Here is a 24,410-nt window from a genome sequence, read left to right on the forward strand (position 1 = left end):
ACATCACAAATTTCAGAAAGAAAAGCAGAAATAGCAAAAGCTCTTACACAAATTTATGTCGGTACTATCGTAAAGGTGGTAAAGGATCTAATAGGATCTCTTTCTGATAGGCTATAGAGTTGTTCTTGCTTTAGAATAGCAAGGATCTCTGACAGGCATCCTAAAGATCAGAAAATGCTGTTTTTAAAGAAATTAGAGTAGTAAAGAGTGGTTTATAATCCTTGTGATAATACTGAGTATTTAAAAATTGGTAATTGTATCTTGAATAAGACCCATCCTTACTCTCAGGTATGAAGTGGTTGGTCGAGGTTGCTGAGCTGCGTAGCTGTTGGCTGGAATAACTGCAGGATCCTTTAAGCTGGGCAGCAGTGGCCTTGCGGCGCTGTGAGAGCAGCTCAGGGCAGAAACAAGGGTTGCGCTGGTGGCTTCACCGTCAGCAACAGAGACCTTGGCAGGCATGAGAAATGAGGCATTCCTTGTGTGTAGCTKCTAGAGTGAAGCTTTTGAATTTTCTAAACTACACGAAGCTATTTGGAATTTTGTTGCTCATATTTTCAGATGATGTAATCGTCCTTTCTCTGCTTACGTATTTTCTAAACCCTTAACAAGTGGGAATGAGGTCTATGGCGATTTATCTGCCTTTTTTGCACAATTATAATAGTGTAGAGGGTATACTTGGCAGCTGTTGTATACAAATCTTGGAAACTCTACTGTGAGAAAGACGTCCTTCATAGTCTGCAAACTCAATCTCCAGACTCCATCAACTAATGATAAATGCTTGTTTCTTCAAAAGATAYGTTAAACTGTTGTTTGCAAAGCATCAGATCATTTTTTGCTGTGCATAAAATGCAGGAATTAACCTTTAAAATTTATTTTATTTCATTTAAAATGAAATTTTCAGTGCAACAGTACTCCTGTCTTGCTCAGGATTGAAAGAGGCAGTGGGAACGGGGGGGGGAGGCAGAATTTGACTCAGTCAGCATTTTTCATCAGTTTCTCTATGGCCAGGACTTTCTCCAAGCTTTGTAACCTGATGTGTCTTTTGAATTGGAGGAAGGTTAGTTTCTATTAGTAACTTTCATTTAGTCTCAGCTGCCTGTTAAGATGTTTGCCAGCTCTACGAAATGAATGAAAATGTTTGAGGAAATTGRTTTACCAAAGAAGTCAGTGAACCCTAAAATAAATTAGTATCTTAGCTACAAATTCACATCTAATAGCTTCATTTGAAAGGCCTTTTGTGCAGTAAAAGATAAGCTTGTGGTTTTGTGTTGTGTCCTTGCTCATGTAGGCCGTAAATAAACTGTCTGGTTTTAACTACATGTTCATTGACTGATAGGCTATTCAGAAAAAGGATGCAGAGCTTTGTGTAATCCTATCAACAAAACTGGAAGACATGAGAAGACAGAGCTCTTTGGAGCGAGATTCTAATCTCTTAACACCAAATAATCAGTTCCTATTGCTGTAGTGTTTGGAAGCCCTTGGTTCCCATTGGGACCGTAAGAGGRGTAAGGGGGTTCTTGGGCTGAGAAGGGCTTTTAGCATGGCTTTACGTGCTGCTTATGAGTTAGTATTTTAACTGTATCTATTCTTACTTTTGAACGTGTGTTTTACATTTCTAATCCTATTAGAGTCAATGAAAGATGTTTTTCCAGGCTTGACACCATTTTAAACCAGTTTTTAATGTAGCAAGTTATGGAAGAAATTTGTCAATTTAAAAATGGAGACTTTGAGAACAATTTCCACCAAACTTTATTTCATGATGTCTTCCCCCCCCCTCTAAGTAGGACACTTTTCTGTCTAGATGCTTTTGCTGCTAGTGGCTGGAGCTGGGCTGGGCAAGGAGGTTCTGCTTTGCCCTGGAAAGCTGCAGCGACGAAAGCAAAGTGGCAGGTTACCACCGAGGCCTGTCTCCTACTGTGGCTGGCTGCTGTGTCGTATCCATCTCCTTTGAAAAGGATTAGCAGTTTATATCAAATGTTAAGTCTCTTGCCTTTGTAACTGGAAGGATGTTGCCCTCTGCTTAAAACCCTTCTAATTTCCTCCTGCGTGTATCTATGGAAGTTTATACATACTTGCTTTTGTGCCAGTATTGTCCTTTCTTCTAACTGGTTAGCATAACGTAGCCCAGCATTCAATCCCTGGCAGCACCTGTGGTGCTGCTTTATGTACTCTTACCRTAACGAGGTCTCTCTGCTGACGTACCTTCTCAGCCACCAACAGTCGGAAGCATAAAGCGCTCCTGAACAGCAGAGTGGTACCCAGATCATTGGTCTAGAAATGTCGCTCAGCTTCTCTGGCATTTAGCTTCCTGATGGAAGTAGAGAGAACAGTTGCATCACCTTCAGATCTTCGTTTTGCTGACCTGAATAAACCATGCTCTGCAGCAGGAAGGCTCTTAGGTCACACATTTGTGAAGAGGGATTTTCAAGCTCTGCCTGTGCAGGGTTCATCTGTCTTGAAAGCAGGTGACAAAAACTACACAATATTTTCAGCTAAAACTTTGCTCATACTTTTTATCATGTCACTAATATCTCTGAAGTCACGTTCTCTTTCTAAAGCATGTACAACTACAACTGGTACTATGATGCAGCCTAAAAAAGACCAGTGAGGCCTGAGGTGTCAGTGAGGCCTACAGTTCAGAGGCTTATATCCTCCTTCTGTTTGCTAGTTACTTTTGTTAGCTATTTCCTCCTGATCTGCCATGTCCCATCGCTTTATGGCAGAAATTCCTGTCATTGGTTCCTGGCCATGACCTTGCTCTCTGTACTATTCCAGAAAAACTGTGCAGACAGAGAAAGTCAGGGTTTGGTGCATCTCACTAGAGGAAAACTGAAAGGAGTTCAAGTGCCTGATGTTCTTTGTGGGAATAATTTGTTTGTATTTTAATTTTATTGGATGTTTTGCTGACATGATTAATTTTATTCTCACCTGTTGGGTACTTCACTGCCAAACAAATCCCAGCAACTGTTTTCATTCAGTCTAACTGGCAAGCCTGTCAGTTTATTTCTGCTCTGTCACACCTCCCATGTTAGGAAGAATTACTGAATCCATTTGCTGTATGATGTGATGCTGTATTAGCTGGGTCGCACTGCCATTTCTGAGCACAGAGGTTGCTGTAGTTCCTAGTTTATCATTTTTTTTCTGAGGATTTTTAGCTTTGGAGAATTCCTTTTATGTCACTAAGACAACTTTGTATTTCATAGGCTTAGCAGGGCAGACTTTGACATGCCAATTCCAGAAAGAACTGGTCGTGTGCATAAGTATTTTCAGAATAGGGCTCTGAATTCTATAATGCAACAACTAAGAGAATCATAGACAATGTTATAAAGAATTTAAATCTTAAAAGCAAGAAAAGTTTTTTTTTTTTTTTTTTAAAAAGGATGCAGTTAACACAGCAGCACTGCTTAGCTTATGCAGTAAACAGGGATATTATGTTTCATTAGGGATTTTTCACTGTGACATTTTACCAGGCTGTCTGAATGTCTGGGACTGTAAATACAGTTTCTTTAGTAGCCATCAGCAGATAATGGGACCCTGAACTGTATGGAAAATGTTTTATTTGTGGCTTTCAGAAGTTTTCATTAAGTGCCATTTCCAGCATTTTATTGTGATATTTCTGTCAGGATTTTGTTCTGGACAAGAGTGGTCCTTTGCTGGAGTTGGGAAGTTAGTAGAAAAAGTATTGGGAAAAAAATTTTATTCTTGCCATTTTTCCTTAGAGAAGAAGGCTTAAGATCCTTCCACTTCCTGTTTTATCATCATCATCTTTTCCTTATCATCTTTTCTCCTCTTTGTTTTGCCCACTGGAATGCTCTTCTTTCAATGTACTTTACATCATGCAATTTTATATTCTGATATTGCTTAGAATTTGTTCTTTTCTGAAAGTTTTCCAACTTACTTTCTCATTACAGCCACTGCTCTTGAACTTCCTTCTTCATGCTAAAGGTGGAGTTATGTTGGTTTCACGTTTCCGCTGTACTTTCCCAACGCGTCTCCTCATCACATTCCTCTGCTGGTTTGTGGTTCCCCTTCCTGGTTGATTAAAATGTGCTCAGACAGTAGCTCTCAACTCTTCTGCAACATGATCTGTAGGTACAGTGGAGAAGATTTAAGGCAAAATTGGGCCCGCACTTGCCTCTAAACCATGCTTCATGGAAACCTCTTGCTGAAGCACTATGTTAGTTGGTTTACACCCTCCTGTGCTGCAGGTGTGATTTTCTTTAGATTTGCAGACAAGGCCTTCAGGATCACATACAGGTACTGTGTGGTGCTGCGCGGTGCTATGGAAGAGCTGGAGCGCGTTCAAGGCTGGGACACCTCTTAGGGCATCACAGCTGTTAGGTTTCTTTACTCTTTCTGGCCCTGCTCCAGAGCATGCGGAAGTCRATGGAAAGATTCAGATGGCAGTCCATCTGCATCATAAACCCTTGCTGGAGATACACCAGAAGCAGCAGAGGAAAATTGTTCCYAAACTGGTACTTATTTTTGAATGTCTTTTAAAAAGTTTCTCACTCACTTAGTTGCTTCTTAAATAATATATTTTTTCCTACACTGAGATGCTAGTAATACTGACATAAGCCTGAAACAGCCCAATTAAAGTCARTCTCTGTGTTACTTGTTTGTATAATAGCTTTTTAAATCTCAGAGATTGTCTATTTTTCAACAGTGCTATTGTTTTATGTTTTCTGTTTTAAAAACCTTGGTCTGCTTCTAACCAAAACAATTAAAATAGTTYAATTCATTTCTGTTATAACTGGTGGTGGGTTTACCCTACTATAACTGTTATCTTCTTTTCCTTACTTCCTTATTGTTTCTGAGGAACRATGCTTATCAATCTGAAATATAATATCACAGAGCAGTTGGAAATATCTCTTCCCTGAATATATGCGTAGACCAAGCATGAAGCGCACATGCTTACACATATCTATAAATGTTCAAATGACCTATGAAGTTGTATATTTGAGATTTTTTTGAATGGAAGAACATACTGAACTACTTCAGAAGAGAATGCCGTACTCTGGAAAGTTATATGCAGCCTTCAGACTTGTATACATAAATATTGCGTACATGGCTGTTTGCTATTTAAGTAGCCTGGGAGTGTCTGATGTCAGCTACTTCCCCTAAATAAAATACTTATGACATATAACACCTGGTTTGGAGCCAACTGGCTTTGGTTTGCTTCCTTTCCAAATGCTTTCATTCACCAGGGAGCAAAATAACTCATACRTTGAAAGGGAACCTAGAACTACAGTGTGAACATGCTATTTTATAGAAAACTTGGACATGTTTTTAGTTTTTAATAAACCTCGGTGAGAGTTCAGTCCAATTCCCAATAAAGTCAATGGGAAGATGGCTTTTGACATCAATGGGAGTTTGACTAGAACYATCCACACTAGAGACAGCTCAGTGGAGAGCAGCACAAGCGGTGGGATGAGGAGCCCCGCTGGGCTTTGGCCAGCCCTCTGGGCCCTGCTGGGAAGGCCTCATTTGCCCTCAGAGCCTTGTTTGCCCTGAGAACCTGTGCATGTCTAACAGGGTGGGCTTCAGGGCTCTGAGCGCGCTGGTGCTGCAAGGCAGTGACCTTCAAGGAATCCAAACCTGTAATGAAATAGATTGTCTTGCATAACTCCCTCTTGAGAGGAAAGCAGAATTCACAGAAGTATGGGAGCTGAAAGCTCATGCAAAATACTTGAAACAAAGAACAACCTGGAGAAGAGATATATATCAGGAGCTAAAATCTTTGAAGAATTTAAGGCTGGGTTGARTAAGTATCTGAGAAGGCACAATCTGATTCCCCCACGGCACAAAGCTATCTGCAGAGTATAATACATGATTAAGTTTCAAGAACAGAGGTATCCCGTTGGCTTAGAAGTGAGTCCAAATTTGCACTGCAGGATATGCATATAGCCATGGCAAAAGGTGTTTCTTGGTGCACTTCACTCTTAAGTCCTCCCAGTATCAGGTCATAAAATCTTATTTCTGCTTGTGGTCAGAAGTGGCTTCTCAGCAGTCTTTGTTAGGACAGGGACCAGCTTTTAAGTACCAAGCCCTTGCCAATGTACAGAAGTGCCCCTTCACACTGCAAATTCATACTGCTCATTCCTCATCTGAGCAGATAGCTTGGAAGTGTTCTTACTGCCTGGTGTTTATCTTCTAGATGCAAATTCTCTGCTCTTTGTTTTTCTTTATTTTTACCTTTGTTTTCTTTCTTTTTTCTTTTTCTTTTAACCTTTATTAGATTAAGCCCACTTTTACTTCTTTCTGTGTAGAGTCAGAAGCCCCTGCATTGCATTTCATGTTATGGTGGCGCTCTCACATGTGTTGCACTCTCTCTATTCTGCTAAAGCATTGTGATATTAGGTTCCTACCATAGGATGTTAATGAGTAGTCCAAAAGTCCCATGTCTGAAGGAATTTCTTCTGAAMAAAATTACCAAAAAAAATCTACCAAATAACTGTTTGCTTTTTTTTTTTTTCTTCCACTTGATGCTTCTTAGAATTGCTTGAAGATTGTTATGACTGTTTGGCAGCAAGGGATAATAATCCCTCAGGCTAGGGAAGCATGGGAGGTTGGATTTAAGGCTTTTGGTTAATATCTGTTCATCTGTTCACACTGCCTTAAAAACAGAGGTATACTGCATTTGCAAATCAATGTGAACATCAGGTTTTTAAATGAACAGATTTTTTGTTTATCTGCCTTTAACAGAAAAGGTGTTAAGTGATGCTAGGTAAATTTTCTATAACCCACTGTAAAGATGACTTCATTTGGTAAAACTAGTGCAAGGAAGAGGTTCATAGTTGCGTAAGAAACTTGCATGAATTGGCTTTCATTTTTCATGTTCCTCACCTGACAGATGTCAGGAAATTTTAGAGGCTTTAAAAATATGYTCTGTGAATGTTTTTATTAAGGAAATGTTCAATCTCGTCCAGGCTTGTTTCACCACTTTGAGATGGGGATCTTATACCTATATTTCATTCAGAATTCCAAAACCTCAGGACTGTACCAGAGCACAGTTGACAGTGAAAGACAATTTTCTTAGAGAGGGATGTTCTTTATGAGTGGCTAAATTGCACTTTCTTTCCAGGGCTGTTATGGAGTTGTCAGCAGTCCTGTATTTCAAGTCCATTGAGTGCAGGAAGGAGTAGGTGAAACTCTAAACTCATGTGCTTGATTTCCATCTGGTGTCACAATCTGTATTTTACTTGGAAATTAAGTTACTGGTATAGAGATTTCAGATTTACATAAATATAAGTATCCTTGAGACAACTAATATTAGTAGAGCAGATTGGGAATTAAGTTTAAATCCGTATCTGCTGACATTTGAAAATACAATAGACGGTGTGTCCCTACAGCCCAAGTTCTGCCCTGGAAAGATGCCACTTCTTGTTATCCTTTCCTGTTCTTTTGTGCAGGTCCTTCCTTATGTAAATCCACCTTCATGGTGGGATATACATGTGGGATCAAGGATACAAATTTTATGTGTTTGTGTGTGTTGACGAGGARGAATTAAGAGCAGACCACTGTCTTTAGAGCAACAGCAGTTGTGTAAGGCAGGCTTTTATTCTTTATGGAAGTAGTCACTAGAAGAAAAAGCCTAAGTCCTGTATTATTTCTTTTCCCCGGAAGGTCTAGCATCAGTTAGCTTAAATGAAACAGATGACATTTTGAAGCCTGGATGGATAGGACTGTGCAGAGTACATTATGTAAGGTGATTTTTTTGGCTGAAACTGTCTCAGCTGAACAGTTTTGTAAACACCTGTATGATATGTTTTCAGAAATACAAATTTTCATGTCAATTCGAACATTTATGCTTCTTACTATCTTCCTTATGCATCTCCTCTTAGTTAAAAAAGCCACATTCTCTAGGCCAGTAGTTTCTCTGATTTCTGTTGCTCAGGGTTTGAAGCTTGTTCCTATCAGAAACATGCAAGAATTACAAAATAAAGTGGTCTTGGTATTTCTCATGATGTCAAGGTATTTGGGCATGCAGGATGACCAGGGCACAAGTTCTAATTATTGATAATGATCCTAATCTAAYAGCAGATTCAATATCTAAAAATGTCATCTAGTTTTGTGATCTTTGGTAACCCTAAAAAACACTCAGCATCTTGCAGAATAATGCCAATTTCTATCGATTCACCTGTCCTCTATGTATTTATAAACCAWTTTTTTTCTATTTGGTGATTCTGAAAATGAACCAATTACAGAGAAGCATAATTTAAACATATTTTGCTATCTATTTCCCTACAAACTTACATGATAAATGTAATGAAATTAGAACATTTAAACTGAGGGAGATTTTCAACTGAACAGTTCTCTCTCTCTCTCTCTCTTTTTTTTTTTTTTTTTAACAGGGTGGAAAGAAGTCTTACAGTGGGCCTTGTGGAGGCCGTGATTGCAGTGCTGGATGCAAATGTTTTCCAGAGAAGGGGGCGCGGGTAAGTTGGCTTTCATTAATACACAGACGCGTCCAGTCTTTGTGTGTCTTATCAATCTTTTCTTAAAAACAAAATGAAAACTAAATGAAAGTATGTAAATCTCAATCTAATCATCTCATGAAACAAGAGAAGTGATGAAGACCAGCTGCACTGCAAATGTCCCAGGCCCAGATCTCAGAAGCTGTTCTCCAGGTTTACAAATCACTAACTTTGCAACAAGACATCAATGGAATCTCATTTCTTTATGTGAACTCAGCCCTTGTTCAAAAAGCCCCTCTCTCTGAATTCCGGATTTGAAGGGATCAGTGTTTAAGAAAAAAATCTGTAAAACTGCMTAATTTCTCTTGATGATGTGAAAATGTTACGAACTTGATCTGAATGCAGCTGGATATTTCCTATTTTGGAGTTATACAGAGCTGCTGACCTTCAATTACAAAGCTAATTACAATTAGCTTTTGTCCAGACACCAACTACTTAATGTAGATGTTCTCTTAAATATTTTATTATATGTCAAAATGAATCTGATAAGTTTTGCTGAAGGAGATGAAAAGAGGAGCAAGCTCCATTACAGAGTAGTTGAAGAATTAATTTGGAAGGTCTTACAGCACCTGGAATTAATACTAGTTGTCTTTACTATTAAAGAACAATTGTTCTTGCTGAAATCAMAAGATAAGAGTTCAATCTGTCATGCAGAAAAAAAAATCATTGAAGTTATTGATTATCTATGGAAAAATAATAAGCTAAACTTAGAATAGTAATATTTCTATTCATTTCAGTGATTGAATTTTCAATATTTTAACTTAATAGTCAACATTTCAGTAGTACTAGTTCCTAGCCATTTCTTTCTGATGAACATATATCATAGATTCACACCATAATTAAATTGTTTTTCTGTTACTTTTTAAAGAAAATATGATCCTCAAAAGAAGTGTGGCTCTCATTTCCCCCATTTCATTTTCAAAGAAAAGCTTTTAACRTGAAAACGGTGTATTTTACAGCCAACCTTTATTCCATGTGAAAACTTAATAAAATTAGAAATAAATTGATTCTTTATTGCAAACACATTCTCTTAGAAAGAAGAAATTAAAATTTATTTAGACATTATTAATCCTGATTCTTCCAGGTATATTCCAACGATACAGCATGGGTAAATTCAAAGCATCACTCAGATGATCATGGCCAATTTTATTTCTAGGATTCAACTCAGGAAAATCTTGCTATTTAGAAATGATCTTAAGCATGTACTTAAATGTTTCCCTAATTGCAGACAGACTCGAGCATGAATTCTTAATTGATAACTGATGATGTGTTTGCTTTGGAAGTATACACATTCTTTCAAATCGTGTGGCAGAGTGAGAACATGTCTAAACAGRTAAGTGGAAGACTTGCAAGTAAATTCTCAGCGTAACCTAAAATACGAGATAAAGCCAATTGCTCAACACCTTATGTGACTGGATACAGTGAAGCACAGACTTGGTTTGGAATATCCTGTAATGCTTTGACCTGTGGGTAGCGATGAGCATCATCCTTTTGTCTCTTTACATTCCCAGGATTCAACTTGATTGTTTGAACTGGCCACAACACTGTTGACCTTGCAGTTTGAGCTCTTGGCATCTCTTTTGTTAAGATGTCACAAAGATTTTAGGCTGTTTTCATTGCTGACCTGAGAACTCATTTGGCTTTTAGCTTCTTTCTTACGTGACCTGTATCGGTAGGCATTTTCAGTACTTTAAACGTGTGTTTCATCCTACTKTGACCTGTCCATGGAGGAAGCTTTCTGCTAGAAGTGGTCATCAGTCCTTTTTACCACACTGCTTCTATCAAGCCATACTGAGTTCTGCTGACATCTTCTTGGACATCTGCAGACAGCTCCTGGAGTCCTGCCACGCCAGAGGATAGGGAGGTGACTGGCAGAACTGGGCAAGAGGATGGTGTGATTATCTGTCCTACAGCACAGTTTGTTTCTTGCAGGAGACTGTTTAGCCTGAGGCTAATTCCTTGGCTTCCTGCCTAGCTTCTCCTCCATCGCTGCTTTAAGTTCAGAACAGGCAAATGGCAGATGAGACTTTGCCAATGTCCTGGATCCATTTTTTGTTCAAAAAAGTGTTTGGGTCCAGAACTGTTGATTTTGCACAATTTACTAGTTCAGAATAAATCTAAGTTTTCCTTTTAAAAGAAAGAAATAGCTAAAAAGTACAAGAAAAATGGCAATAGGCTTAATGAAAATAATACGTGCAGTGTCCTCAAACATCCTTCTCCTTGGTTGCACTGCTGATCAGATCAAGCTGTGATGAACTTATTTCTGACTAGATACTTTAAAAGTATTCTTTAGACAGTTAAAATGTCAGAAGTACTTAAGTCCCACTGTTCTGCCTGATTAGGAACTGGGCTCCTATTCTTTTAGATACTTCTGGAAATGCAGATTAGACATGTAGAGACCCCACATTCTTGTTTTTGCTATAGAATGTTAGTGCATGCACAGGACATATTTGTATTTTTTTAAAAAAAACCTCTTCATCTTTAAGATAGAGCTTGGAAGAAGACTGATATCTATAAAGGAGATCTGATCTTTGGAAAATGGGTTTGGGTTGCTTTTAAAGATGAAAGAGCAGTGCAGTCTTTGTCTGAGACCTGCTTGGATAGTTCTGCTAGCAGAGTGATAAAAGATGTCTCATACAAGAGTGAAATTTAATTTCTGTCAGTTGTCCCTATGATTTGCATCGACTCTAGAAAGCCGTAATACTAGCTGATACGCATTTCAGTTTTTTCAGTGAAGTTTAGTGCTGGCCCAACTTGCTGTGAAGCCTACAAGAATAAAAAAACGAGATGTGGAAGCATCTTCAACTTAACCAGTGATTCAGAATTGACCTGGTATCTAAAGACAGGTTGATGAAAAGCCTGGCTTTATGTAATTCAATAGGAAAACTCCTGGTCCAGATTGTAGCCCTTCTGCACACATTTTCAGTTCATCTTTCTGATGAAGATTTATTGGCGTCAGCCCAGTGATTGCACAGAAGCCCGTTTCTTGATGGAGAGGTGTTATCCTCGCTGAAAGGTCCCAGCTGGGGCCTTTTCTGCAAGTTCTCTTGGAGGTCAAATGAGAAGATTGAGTTTGTGGCCCTCAATTTTTATCTTCTGAAAGAGGATATCTAGTCTTAAATCCTCTTAGTGTGTGCACTGGAAGTAGGGAGAGAGAAGCTAGCTAACATGTCGCATGACAATTTAAGAGTAAATGTTATACCAGCAGAAGAAGCCCCTCAAACTGATTTGACTGTTAAAAGGCTAGGAATTTTGGACAGGCTTGTTGCAGTTCTCCTAAGCTGCATTGTCAGAATCTGATAACTTTGATATAAAATCTGACATAATGCTGTGGAAAGAAAATACTGGTTAGCATCATCTTTCCTTTCTTCCTTAATACACAGAGAATGTGAAAGCCTCCACTACAGCTGGATTATCTAGATCAAGTGTGAAGCTTTTGAATCTGTCTCTAGTCCCACTCTTCCAGCCACCTGAGATGCCAGCTATCGAACTAATACACCAATGCAATTTAAAAAGGAAGTCTGCTCTGAGAGCCCCAAATGTACCCTGGTGCATGCATCCTTTTTGGGAAGGAAGGCTGTCTGAACACAACTTGCATTAGGTAAACCCACTTCTGCGTATGTTTTTACATGCAATCCTCCTCTTTTAGAACATTAAGTGGGTAGAAAAAGCAACTATATTAAACTATAATTCAAGAGAAGGAAGATGGAAAAAGCAGCTGTATTAAATTATAATGTAAGCAAGGAGATGAATGTCAATTCTGGTGCTAGCCTCTATCTAACGGAAGGCTAGATTTCTAATATATATTCCCAGTTATTTAGGTGAGTGACCTACAGATAGAACAWTTTTGGAACTGTCAAAAGACAGTACTGTGTCTGAAAGAACTTTTTCCCCTCCCTTTTCTCAYTCTTTGATTCACAGTTTATGAACAGGGATAATGCACTTTGAAAATTGCTTGGTGTACTGATGGCTKTGTTGCTAAGAAATGCACTATAGATAAGTCAGCAATAACCATGAGGACTTTTTTCCCTGCTTACAGAGTTTCAAGAGCACTAAATAGTAGAAGACCTGCACTGTTTCATCTCTGCAGCTCATTTTGCATCAGTTTATGGTAGTGCTGGGTTTCTTGTTTTTATATGCTGTCATCTAATTTCAAACACTTGCAAAGATAAACTAGCAGCCACAGTGCCCATTGCACTTATACCTTCTCCTGATGCCTGTTCACTTATCTTGGAAGTTATAACAATATTAGGATTTGTTTTAAACTTTACTTAATATGTACTGGAGCATTCTAGCTGATCCTAGTCTTTAATTTTTCAATTCTATCTCAGCCTCCCATCCCCCCCCCCCCAAAAAAAAAAGTTCAAGGGAGAAAAGCCCATCTTGTATAATTATTTCCAAAGGTCCCCAAATTAATCAGCAGACTGTGTCCCAGGCAGCTTTTACAGCTTAGAATTGCTGGGAGAGCTTGGTGTTAACCAATTGTATTTCATTTTTCCAGTGATATACAGTCCTGTCAATTTTATGCATCTCTTCTACATCATGTGCTCTCTAAAGCCTTTAAGCTCGATTAAGTTCAAGCCTATTAAAATAAGTTGAAGTTACTTATGTAAGTATATAGTCTATTACAGAACTGTTAATGGTGTATAGAACCTCTTTCCTGACTCAGAAGAAAACATATGTATTTCTCTGTTAGCAACTGGTGTAGTTCAAAAGGATTGTATCTGTAGAATGAGGCACTTGTTACTGAGGATGTAAGGCAGACACTTTATCCTAAATCTAGGTGAGTTCTGTGAAGTGAAGGACCACTGAAATGCATTAGGTGTGCTGTGGAGCCCATTCCCTGATCTAGTCTCATCAAAAAGAAAACCAGTTCATATGCTTAAAGACTACTCTGCAATGTGAAGGAAAGCACAGTAAGTAAGAAGGATTGACTAAGATTGAGCGATTAGCCTCAAAAATGCACTCCTGGTCTGAGTTACAGACTACTGTACATGTACCCAGTGATATATGAGATTCCACAAGTTTTTAGTTAAAACAATGATGGTAAATGTAGTAAAAGTTATCTGTGAGTAATCAATGAGTTCTTGGAATCACTGCAGGTCAAATGAGATGTTAAAGACAGATGAGTCATAGAATCAGTGAGGTTGGAAGGGACCTCTGGAGATCATCTAGTCCAACCTCCCCGCTAAGCATCCAGGCGGGCTTTGAATATCTCCAGAGAAGGAGACTCCACAACCTCTCTGGGCAACCTGTGCCAGKGCTCTGTCACTCTCACAGGGAAGAAATTYCCCCTCACATTCAGGCGGAACTTCCTGTAGTTCAATTTTTGCCCATTGCCTCTTGTCCTGTTGCATGGCACTACTGAAAAGAGTTTGTCCCTGTCCCCTTTGACACCCTCCCTTCAGGTACTTGTACGCATTGATMAGATCCCCCCTCAGGCTTCTCTTCCCCAGGCTGAAGAGGCCCAGCTCTCGCAGCCCTTCCTCAGAGCGCAGATGCTCCARCCCTCTGATCATCCTCGTAGCCCTACACTGGACTCTCTCCAGTACCTCCATGTCTCTCTTGTACTGGGGAGCCCAGCACCCCCTGCAGTGGGCAGCATAACTTCAAGGTCATAACTTTGGATGATTTAATCTAATTRTTATCTAGCATGAACTAATGTTGCATTGGCAAGAGATCTTGGATTAATGTTTGTCTGGAACTAATCCCCTCAACTTAATACAGGGTGCTCAAAGTGCCTCGCTTGTGATAATTAGTTCAAGATTGGTTGACATTCCTTGTTATAAAATTGTAATAATTGCAAGTTGGATTTTTAAGAGTGTTTGCTGAATTCTACTTTGGCTCATTAGACATACTGACTGGAGCAGTTTAAGGATTTCTTGATGAAACCCAATTTCTATAGAAGTGTTTACTCATCTAAAGTGAATTTTTTTGGCAGAAGTATTTTACACAAACATATTTGCTAGTGACAGACTTTTGTTAAGCCATGGGTCAAAACTTCTCTTAGTTTCTGTGTGGCTCCCTACTACYTTGCATGGCCAGCAGTATAGGGGATAGTGATGCTATTGTGATACCAGTGGGCTCCAGGTTGGCCTGCCATACCAATTAGAATAGAACTGTGCTAGGAGATGTTGACATTTCTTTCAAACTGACAAGATATGGCCAAGTGTCTTGGTGTACTAACTGTAGAGAATCAGCCAGGTAGAAATACTGGAATTATTATGTAGTTATTTTTTAAATGATCTTTCCATGCCAAACATAAGGAGGGATTATTGCACTGTTGTAGAAGTCCTTGACAAATGTTAGCCATTTAACAGGGATTGTAATTGTCAGTTCTTGTAACATGTTTGGACTTGGCCAAGCAAGACAGCACACTGTAGCAGATAACACTGAATTCATATGCAGAAACAGGAAATCAATTTGGATAGTATGACTCAGAAAAGGAGGTYAGAATTTTTGAGAATGAAATGCTGCTTCATTCTAGAGTGAGCTGTTCATCATCATCCAGAGTGGAATAATCTGCAAATCCACACCTCCTGGCCTTCTCTCGTTGTTACCTGCACCCAGAGATTTCTCTGCAGAATATTTCCTCTTCGAATAAGCACAGCTGATCATTTTTTCCTGTTGCAAAAGAAAGCAAAAGTCTGGGCCAGACTGCTAGTATGTTTTGGCATAATCTTTGATTTCACCTCTAAACTTGTGCAACGATTATCGCAGGTTCTTCTTTTGCAGTTCCATAGTAGGCCATCTCCAGTCTGGCTGCCACACTCTTGTTCTCTGAAACTACTGCTGTTAAAGTCGTTTAGCCAAACCTCCGGGCCTTGGATGTAGTAGACATACCTAGGCCTCAGTAGCTTTCCGTCATTTGGCTTCCACAATTCTATACTTCTGTTTATTCACTGACTGTCTCAATTTACTGAGTAGTTCTGCTTTTYTCACCCTCTGCTATTAGCTGTACAGCCCACCATATCTCTACTTTCTCCTTATGAATATCTCACTATCAGCTTAAATGTAACAGTGCCAGAGGTCAACGTCCTGTTTTTAACAAAGTTTTTTCCTTTTCCTCCTCTTCTCTCTGCTRTTGTCAACACCAACATGTTTTCATTTGATCATCTATCTTAGATGCTATCTTTGACTTGTCTCTTTCTACCAGGTTATAACTAATTTCTGTGTTTCCTCTACAGCATCTCCAGCTCCTTTTCTGTCTATACATTGAGAATTCCTGACACTTTCTTCTGGCTGCAGCATCCTTCTCCTTTCTGACTGGTGTCTGGAAATACTGTTTATAAAATAATATCTTGGCCTGCTGTTCACTGTGTTTCATCTGTTTGTGTCATGTTATTATCTTTTATTCCTATCTAAAGAAAAACACCAGACCTTTGCATATGTCTGCTTTGTGTAAGAGACTTCATCAGCTTGTCCATTTTCTCTCTTAACTTCCTTCTTCGTGCTATCTCTACTAGCTGATTGTGTGGTATGTTAGGTTGAACTCTAAGGTGGACTGAATGCGTTCATGCATTGTAACTGAAGGTGCACAGCAGCTGGGGAAGGAAGGCTGCAACCTGTGAGGCCTCTGAGCACTAACAGTCATCCAGCAACCAAACTCTTCTCTACCAAATGTGAATGTAGGAGCTTTAATTTGTTTTAAATTGTCTTGATGTGTTGCAGTTTTCACAGTATCGCAGTACTTTCCTCATTAGTAAGTACTGGTCATGTAACATGGATGTGTAAGTGATGTCCAGTTCTTGTTCAAATTCCCTTCTGGTTAAACAAATAAAATACTATCATTTGATTTGGGAAGAGGATTATCTATAAAATTAAAAAATGTTGACCATCTGCTCACTGTTGTTAACAAGTTTTGGCAATATTTTGAGAGAAAATGAGGTAACAGTTAAGTCAAACAACTTATGTGCCAGCTGCTTTTTTAACAACTGCCAAGAACTAATTTTTTTTTGAAGTAATAAAACTAACTTTGCCAAATGCGGCATTAAGCAATTACTGTTCTCCTGACCTAATCTAAATACATTGAGCCTGGGCTCCTAATGAGAACCACACCATATACTAACTAAAACAACGTAAATAAAAGCAATCTCACTGTATTTGAAAATATCCAATATGCAATGGGTATCAAGACCAAACCTGTTTGTATGTAAAGTCTGATATCATTTCCCGTGATACCRAATCCATTTATGAAGACTTCTGAAGGAGACAGAAACTCATATTGTCCTGTGTACAGAGCTCTTTGATTTCAGTAATGGGGCAAACTGCATTTAAGCAGACTAACCAGGGACTCTTTGGTAGCTGTTTCTGTGATTTGTTTTGCAGCTCAGCCAAAAGGACGTGCGTGCTAAATGAGGCTAAATATATGCTATGAAACATGCCCTGTTAAGATGATTTGCACATTGGAAACTAAGCAGAAACCATAGCAGTGCTGTGTCACCAGGGTGGCTGAGGGCACTCTCTGACCTGAAGCTGTTTCGAGGTCTGTCTGCTAGGGCAGCATATCTTGTAAGTGCTGTGGGGGCCTGTGTTTACTTTTGAAATAGACCAGAACATGGGTCTTCGCACCGTGCKCCATAGAGCTCTTCCAGATGGTTTGGAAAAGGCCAGCAAAGAATCATCTGTCACTGTTTAAGGAATCATGCTTCATGAGACTTGTAACCCAGTCCAGGTTATTTTAAGTCTTTCCAGTGTTTTTGAGGCAAATGGAGCATTTAAAAAGCTCCTTGCTGCATCCTACAAGGATGAGATGTTTTAGCTTGAAAAAAAGTGATATTGCTCCACCAAGTGCACGCCTTTTTCATTCCTCCTTTCTAGCCTACAAAGGCTTACTACAAAGTAATCCTGTAAAGGATTACTGCAAAGTCTCTGGTCATCTCAAACTGAGCTGCTCAACACTGAGGTGTTACTAGTTTTCAGCAGAGCTGTTCCTACCTAACTAACTGAAGATCATTGGCAGAACCAAGGTCCTCTGTCTTTTGCTGTGGTACGTGCTGCTCATCTGAAGATACCTTAAACTGATTCTTTCTCTCCTAATGCTGGTACTGTGAGCTGAGGGTGCAGGCAGGTTGCACTAGAAATAGATACTTTATTATTTCTTGCTTATACAAGCTGCCATAGCTACCACCAGTAATCTGGGTGAGTAAAGTCCTGTTCCCCTTGAAGTCAATGGCATGACTCCCACTTATTTCATTTTATGCATGTAGACAGATGGGAAGACAGAACTAGACTAGTCTCTTCCTTCCCTTTTTGGAGCCTTGCCACAACTGGCCTTCTGTTCTAGCTTAGTATTTGTGGCACTTTCATCAAGAGCAAAGATGGTAAGTTACTTGTACTACAGATTTACTCGAGATCAACAAACCAGCAAATTCAACAACAGTTTCCTAATAAGCCCTCCTGTGTGCTAAATACAGGAGAATAAAAACATCCACATACCCAATTTTTTTCTTTACCATGAATATCATTAAATCTTTCTTAGYTGTAGGGTGAAGTGCTTGAAGAATTTATTATGTTTTACTTGCCCCATAATTCCTTAGAACAAGACTGATGTTCCTCCTTTACCTTTCCTTGTTTATTCATTAATTCACAGTAGGTAAAGAGCTGTAAATGTTTCTCAATTTGTTTTTTTATCAGCTGCTTCACCTAGCAGTTAGGAAGATGAGCCATAATTCCTGTAAGAAGAGGAATTCTGTAGTCCTGCCGAAGAAAGAAGTGAATGCTAACATGAATCTTTAGAAATTATGAGTGTCTAGTTGGGCCTTTGCCCAGTGATTACTGCAACAACATCTTGATTGAAAAAGAAATGATTAAAGCCCACTTAACCTCTGAGAAGTGGCACAAGACTTTACCTTTTCTCTCCTAACAGTTAACATGAGAAGGGGTGACGCACCTCCTTTTGGCCTAATTGGCATTTTCTCCCATCACATTCGTTTATGGGGTTTGCACCTAGACTATGGCTTAGCAATCTTTTTCTCCAAGTTAAGACCCAATTCTATTCCTGCCTGTCTCCTCCCACTCCCTCCTAAAACTTGCCCATCTTTGAATTGTGTGTTGTTGTTTGGGGATAATAATCATAGTACTAATTAATTATTCTTTACAGTTTCTTACTATGAGATGTACCCTTTGCAGAAACAAGTCATTTTTAAAGACTTTCCTTTACTGTCAGACTTGTGGTGCGATCCCTTGAGTGAGACAGCCTTGCAAAGACAGGAGGATCATGGAACCAGTCTGTGAGCAAGGTCCAATCCTCAGAGATTTGGCCAGCAATCAGGTTAGAAGCCAATTCATGAGCCAGGAAAACAGCCGACAGGCGGGATTACTGCAAAGCAAACCTAATTAGGCAACAGATAGGCAGGAAGTACACCAGTCACGGAGCCTGCAGCCAGATGGAGCAGACAATGAAGATGGTTAACCAGGCAAAACTCTGTTTTTAGTGGAAAAAGAGGCTATCCTGCCAATTGATTGGAATCAAAGCCAAATGGTTTGGTCCCCCAGGCTAGCTGTCAATCCCCATTTTCTGGGAAGAATGTACAGTATTTTTGGTGTGAATCACAATCAGATTTCAGAAGGTAGGAGAGCACCCTGATGTATCTCAGCTTTCTGTGATGACTGAGGTTGAAAAACTGTTTAGAGATAGCTTCTAAGCTTAACGAGAAAATAATGTGTGCATCTATCAAAAAAAAGGGAGGAGGGGTATGGTAAGACCTGTAGAATGATTGTAGGTGGTTGCTTCTTTTTGACTCTGTGACTTGTGCTTTTAATGGGAATAATCAGGCATTCTCTGAGTTATATAAGAAGAAAAAAATAAGGAAGTTTGGAACACAACCCAAAGTATGTTTTATTGGTGCAAAAAGTGTATTTCAAAGTTTATTTCATTGCTTAGAATTATGTGGAGGATTCTGAAGTGTATTACGTGGTCCCTCTACGTGACCAAATCCCTCTGGTAAATTTAAAACGAAAGATGACTTCCTCATAGGTCTGGTTTCTCTGTGAGTAAGTGGGAATTACACTAAGGTCATGGGGAAGATGAGAGGGAACAATTTACTAAGCATCCAAGAAGTGAAAAACATCAGTGAATTTGGGAAATGAATAGGAAGAACTGATAGTCTTAGTACATGACTGAGCTTCATAAACATTAAAAAGGCTCATTAGAATGAATGCAGGACTATACAATAGGCTGTAGGTTGATCGGCAAGGATAAGCAAGCAGAAGGGGGAGGAGGTATCCCCTTGTGTATCAAGACCAACCATGCTTGGTCTAGTGTCGAGAAATAAGTCAGAGCTTACATGTGAAATTTGAAACAAAGAAAGGAAAAATAGGGATTGGTATCATGATAAGCCTCTCCTGTAGAAGATCTAACCAAACAGAAAAGAGAATGTTGATTTTTTTTGAGGGGGGGCAAATAGTGGGGCATCCACATAATGGAGCGTAGTGGGAGCAGGAGGCTTAAATTCCTCCACAGAATGGTCTGGCTGAGAATCAGGGAATAAGATTAAGTTGTATAAAAAGAGGTACAAAATGGTGGTGTGCATAACCCTTAAGAAAAATGAGAGAGCAGTGGAGCAGAGGTAGTGCTTTCTGAGCTTATTTGTAGGAATGAGTGCAGCATCACGGATGGAAAAATAGCGGTTTGTAAAAGATCCTGCCTAAAAGACTCCCAGGTTTCTGAAGTGTGAAAAAGCAGATGCCTATTTAACAAAATCAAGACAAATATCAACTTTCCCCGCCACCTAATTCTGCCAAAATAAGAGGAAAAACTTTGATTTTTTGCCAGTCTCCTCCTTTCAAGCTGTTCATTAGGGACATTTTAGCTCTGTCTCTACGGTAAGTCACTGACCACAGATCTGTTAAATAGTTGTGAAACTATGCTTGTTCTAGCTAATGTTACATTTATTGATAACGTTAACATACTTGTGACATATATGACGTATTTCGTACTGTTTAACCTTCTGCAGGATTGTTAACATACAAAACTTAGAGATAAGGTGAAAATATTAACAAGAAATAGATACCTGGCTTGTACCAAGTATCTCATCCAGCTACTTGTTTTGGGAAAAAAATGTTTTAAAGTCTGAAAGGTAGCTTGAATGCAAATGACCCTGTTAATCATGAGTAAATTTGGGAAAACTTGTTTGTTCTTCTTTTTAGAAACAGCAGTCTGGTGCCAAAACTAATAAACAAAAAGGCAAAATAATTTTAAAATGTCTGGGTTTAATCCATAATAAATAAAGTACAAACAATGAGCAACTTTGAAGGACTATTAAAAAAAATCTCTAGTTGTGTTTTAAAGCTTCCTGTAATTGTTTTAAATGATCAAAGAAGCATCTCTAAGAAAATGGCTCAATATGTGCTGTATATACTCAGTGTATAGTAAAAGAAGAATTTTTTTAGTTTTTAGCACTAAGGGGGGATGCAAATCTGTACTTAATATTACCTTTCAAAGTACTCTAATCCTGAGCAGTGAATACAGTGAATTTCTCAGATTTGTGTTCCCATCCGCACGTAATATTGTGCTGGAATATTGTAGCAGAACCTGTTCTGCTCTGTAACTGAGCTGTGTCCTTTCCACCTACTTCTGGAGCTGGAGTATGGACAGTGGCTAGTCAGCTTCAATACCAAGTGACTTGGTCACATCTCTATGATCAGACGAGCAACACTGCCTGCTTGTGTGTCTGGGGGCTTTTTTTCCTCTCCAGTTTCAAAAATAAGATCAAAAGTGTTAAATCTGGAAAAAAATTGACAGATGCTTTAGCCAGGGTATTCTTGCAAAGCTATGTGTGCTGCAAACTGCTATACTTATGAAATAGATTTTGGTGTAAAAGAATTGTAAGTTGCCTTTATCATGCACACAGAGCTCGTGTGCTCTGCAAGGCAAAGTCACTGTTATGTAGCGTATTTTCAGACTGTATCACCATGTTAGACATGATAAATGTAGGTCATAGGACCCACAGAGGTATCCTGGATCTTTTAGTCGTGTCTCCCTATAATGACAAGCTTCATTAATAATCCTGTTCATTTTGAATTTTTAGTTTTGCGATGTGGACTCTTAACTGCAGTAATAGCTGGTTTGGATTGACAAAAAATGAAAGACACTACTGGAAAAATGCAGAAGTTATAGCTTATGCTTTTACAGATCCTTCCTGGGAGATGCACAGCATTGCAACTCCTCAGTTATTTGGAGCAGTGCAATGATGCTTGCCCTGAGCTCTTCCTGTGAGTCACAGTGCACGCTCATCTGTAATCTTCTTGCTGGAAATACTGTTTAATGTAGTTCCATAAATACATCAAGGACTGTGTACCTGGTCTTCGTGGGTCACGCTTTGTGAACTGCTAGCATATGAATCAGAATATTCTTACGTGAGAAATATAGGTAAAGGATATTTTCTAGCAAATTGTTTAACAGATTTTGCTGCTGCTTTGTGAGACTTCATCTCCTTTGATGTTGTTGTGGCTTTTCTTTTATTGTGATGATCACAGCTGAGAGGAGGCAGAAGTCCTGCAGTGCAGAGCAGTTGCATGCATACAGGAGGAGACTCTTGGTGTTCAAAGTATTTTCTCCTTGAGTGAATTACTTTAGTTACAGATTTTCTCAAGTTTCAATTAAGAATTTTTTACTTATTCAACTGTATTTTCAGAGAAGTAGGTGACTTTATAGAAAATCTTCTGAAATGAAACACCAAGAACTCTGCAGTCTGTGCTCCCTTTGTAATGTATCTCTGAAGATAGCTAGTGAATTCTTCTGAAATATATTTCCTATCCAAGTTTAGGGACATATGAAAAGAAAAAAATAGCAAAAGATGTTGTTCTTGTATCACTTCTATTATTTAGGACATGTCTTCCTAACAGTACAAAATGTTTTTGGAGACTATCTGCCTTTGGAGTATCCCTAGCAGTGGAAATGTTGTCCAGCCTGTCTCACAGCGAATTCAAAATAAATAAATAAAGTCTGCATGTAAAATCAAGGCAGCAGGTGGTCATTTGGTGTATAACTCCAGCTGCACTTGAGCTGTAAATCCAAAAGCATTACAAAACTAGCAACAGGACACCCAGTGGTTCCTTTTAGGCTTGGATCAGTGTTCCTGGGACATTAAAGGAAATTTTCCTAAGATTTAAAGTTTTCTCTTGAAACAATAAATGACATAAGTATTATCTCCAGACTTTTTCCAGAGCAGTGAAGTAATTAAACTTTACTTGTTTTCCTAACATCAGGACTAAAACCTGAACTAATCTATTCTAACCATTTCTTTCTTTTTATCATTTGGAATGTGTGTTGACTCCTGAGAATATTTGGGTGAATAATAGTTCTGCTTACAAGGGCTTTATTTTATGCATGGGGTGACAGAAAGCAAGCAGGGTTTTCTTCACAGTGTTAATCTGGCTGCTGTCTTCTGCATTTTTTTTCTTGCACAACCACGGATCAGGTACCACATTTAGATGTCTTTAGACTTATTTTACCTAATAACATAGCATTTGCTTTAAGTGGTGCCTTTGCTCTCTTGCATGGGTTTGTTACCAGTATTATAAACTTTTTGCTCTATGCTCGGGGGGCAAGCTGGGTTCCACTGGTATTGTTAAGAGATTTGCCACCAACTGTACAGAGGCCAGCGTTTTCATCTTCAAACCCTTATAGCAGGTTGCTCTAAGGTTTTTGGGAATGCCTGTTCAAACAGTCATTTATGTGGGGCATTTTATGTGACTTCGTGGATAAGAAACGTAGTGGCTTAAACAATGATGTGTGAATGCTACGTAGAGTGTTGGCAGGATGCTGTACCTGAATGGGGTATGTTTCTGTAAGCCCAATCTGCTTTGCTAAATAAAATCTGAATTTGTTTTGCAAAGGGTCATTAGTTGTGACTGTGCTGGGTAGACTTGGGTTTCAGGGACGTGTCCATTATACTTCAGTGAGTTCAGGCTACAGGCTGCAGAGATGTTGCCCACCTTCTGCTGCCCCTGTGTTACTTAACCTTCCTTGGATCACTCCGGTGCGTGACTAGAGGTAATCCACAGAGTTACGACGTCAAAGCACGTGTCTGCAGGTGAGTAAGGGGGGGGTTGAAGCAGTGTGTTATGTGGTGTTGCACATGAACAACCTACTCGTTCCCAGCCAGGTTAACGGAAGCAAACTATCTTGGCCCTCTAATGAGGTTATAGCTCCTTTGCTGATAAACGAAATATGTCAAAATATCCTGAGATAATGATTTTTCTCTAAGCTAATGGAAGAGAGGCCAACAGTGATAAAAATGCCCTTCTGAAGTTGTCCCTGGCAGCCTCCTATTCCTTGGGTTATGAATTACTGTGGATGCCAGATAGATCTGTCTGCAGAAGAGAGTTTTCTTAAAGCAAACAGTTAAGGATGTGGCTGATTGGAGAGGTCATGACAGAAGTAAGCTGGGGAGTGTAAGCTGTTTATCCAGTTCATTCCGCTGCTAGGACGAGACACCTTTTGCTGACTTTGACATGGTTGTCAATATTCTCATGGTTTCATCACACAGAAAGTGAATGGAGGAAACCACATCTCAATAAAGATACCCCTGTGGCATGACATTTGACTTGGATGTGGGAAAACAGGGAAGGAGTCACCTGCTTATTAGGCAGAAGCAGAGAGGGAACGTTCCCATTGAGAAGCACTGTGTTTCTTGGGTTAAGTCCTGGCTTCGCTGGAAATTTTGATTGCTTCAAAGAGATGAGGATTTTCTCAACAGCAGATGGAAATACTGGAATGGTCAGGGAGAAGGCAGGAACATTGTCTCATTCCTGTCTTGCTGTATGGCATTGTAGCTTGCCCTGAAGAGAAAAGCATGCTATGTGTCCCTTAAGGACGGTGAAGCTTGCATAGTCCTTCCGTCTTGTGCGACAGGCTGCTTCGAAGCCTCCAGATAGGAGATCCTTCCCAGACCTTCTCTCTCRGCAGCACAGTTCTGCCATGCTCCC

General features: G+C 39.4%; 1 protein-coding gene across 1 annotated transcript in view; it reads left to right on the plus strand.

Annotated features, from left to right (window-relative positions):
* COL4A6 (collagen type IV alpha 6 chain) overlaps positions 1-24,410 on the plus strand; it is a 136,988-nt gene that overhangs the window by 40,260 nt on the left and 72,318 nt on the right. Inside the window, exon 2 of the mRNA XM_085319761.1 lies at positions 8,355-8,438. Coding sequence (XP_085175887.1) covers positions 8,355-8,438 — 84 coding nt within the window. The remainder of the gene's footprint in view (positions 1-8,354; positions 8,439-24,410) is intronic.

Source organism: Rhea americana, unplaced genomic scaffold, assembly GCF_003343005.1.
Source record: "Rhea americana isolate MKP2758 unplaced genomic scaffold, rheAme1 scaffold_6, whole genome shotgun sequence".
Taxonomy (NCBI): domain Eukaryota; kingdom Metazoa; phylum Chordata; class Aves; order Rheiformes; family Rheidae; genus Rhea; species Rhea americana.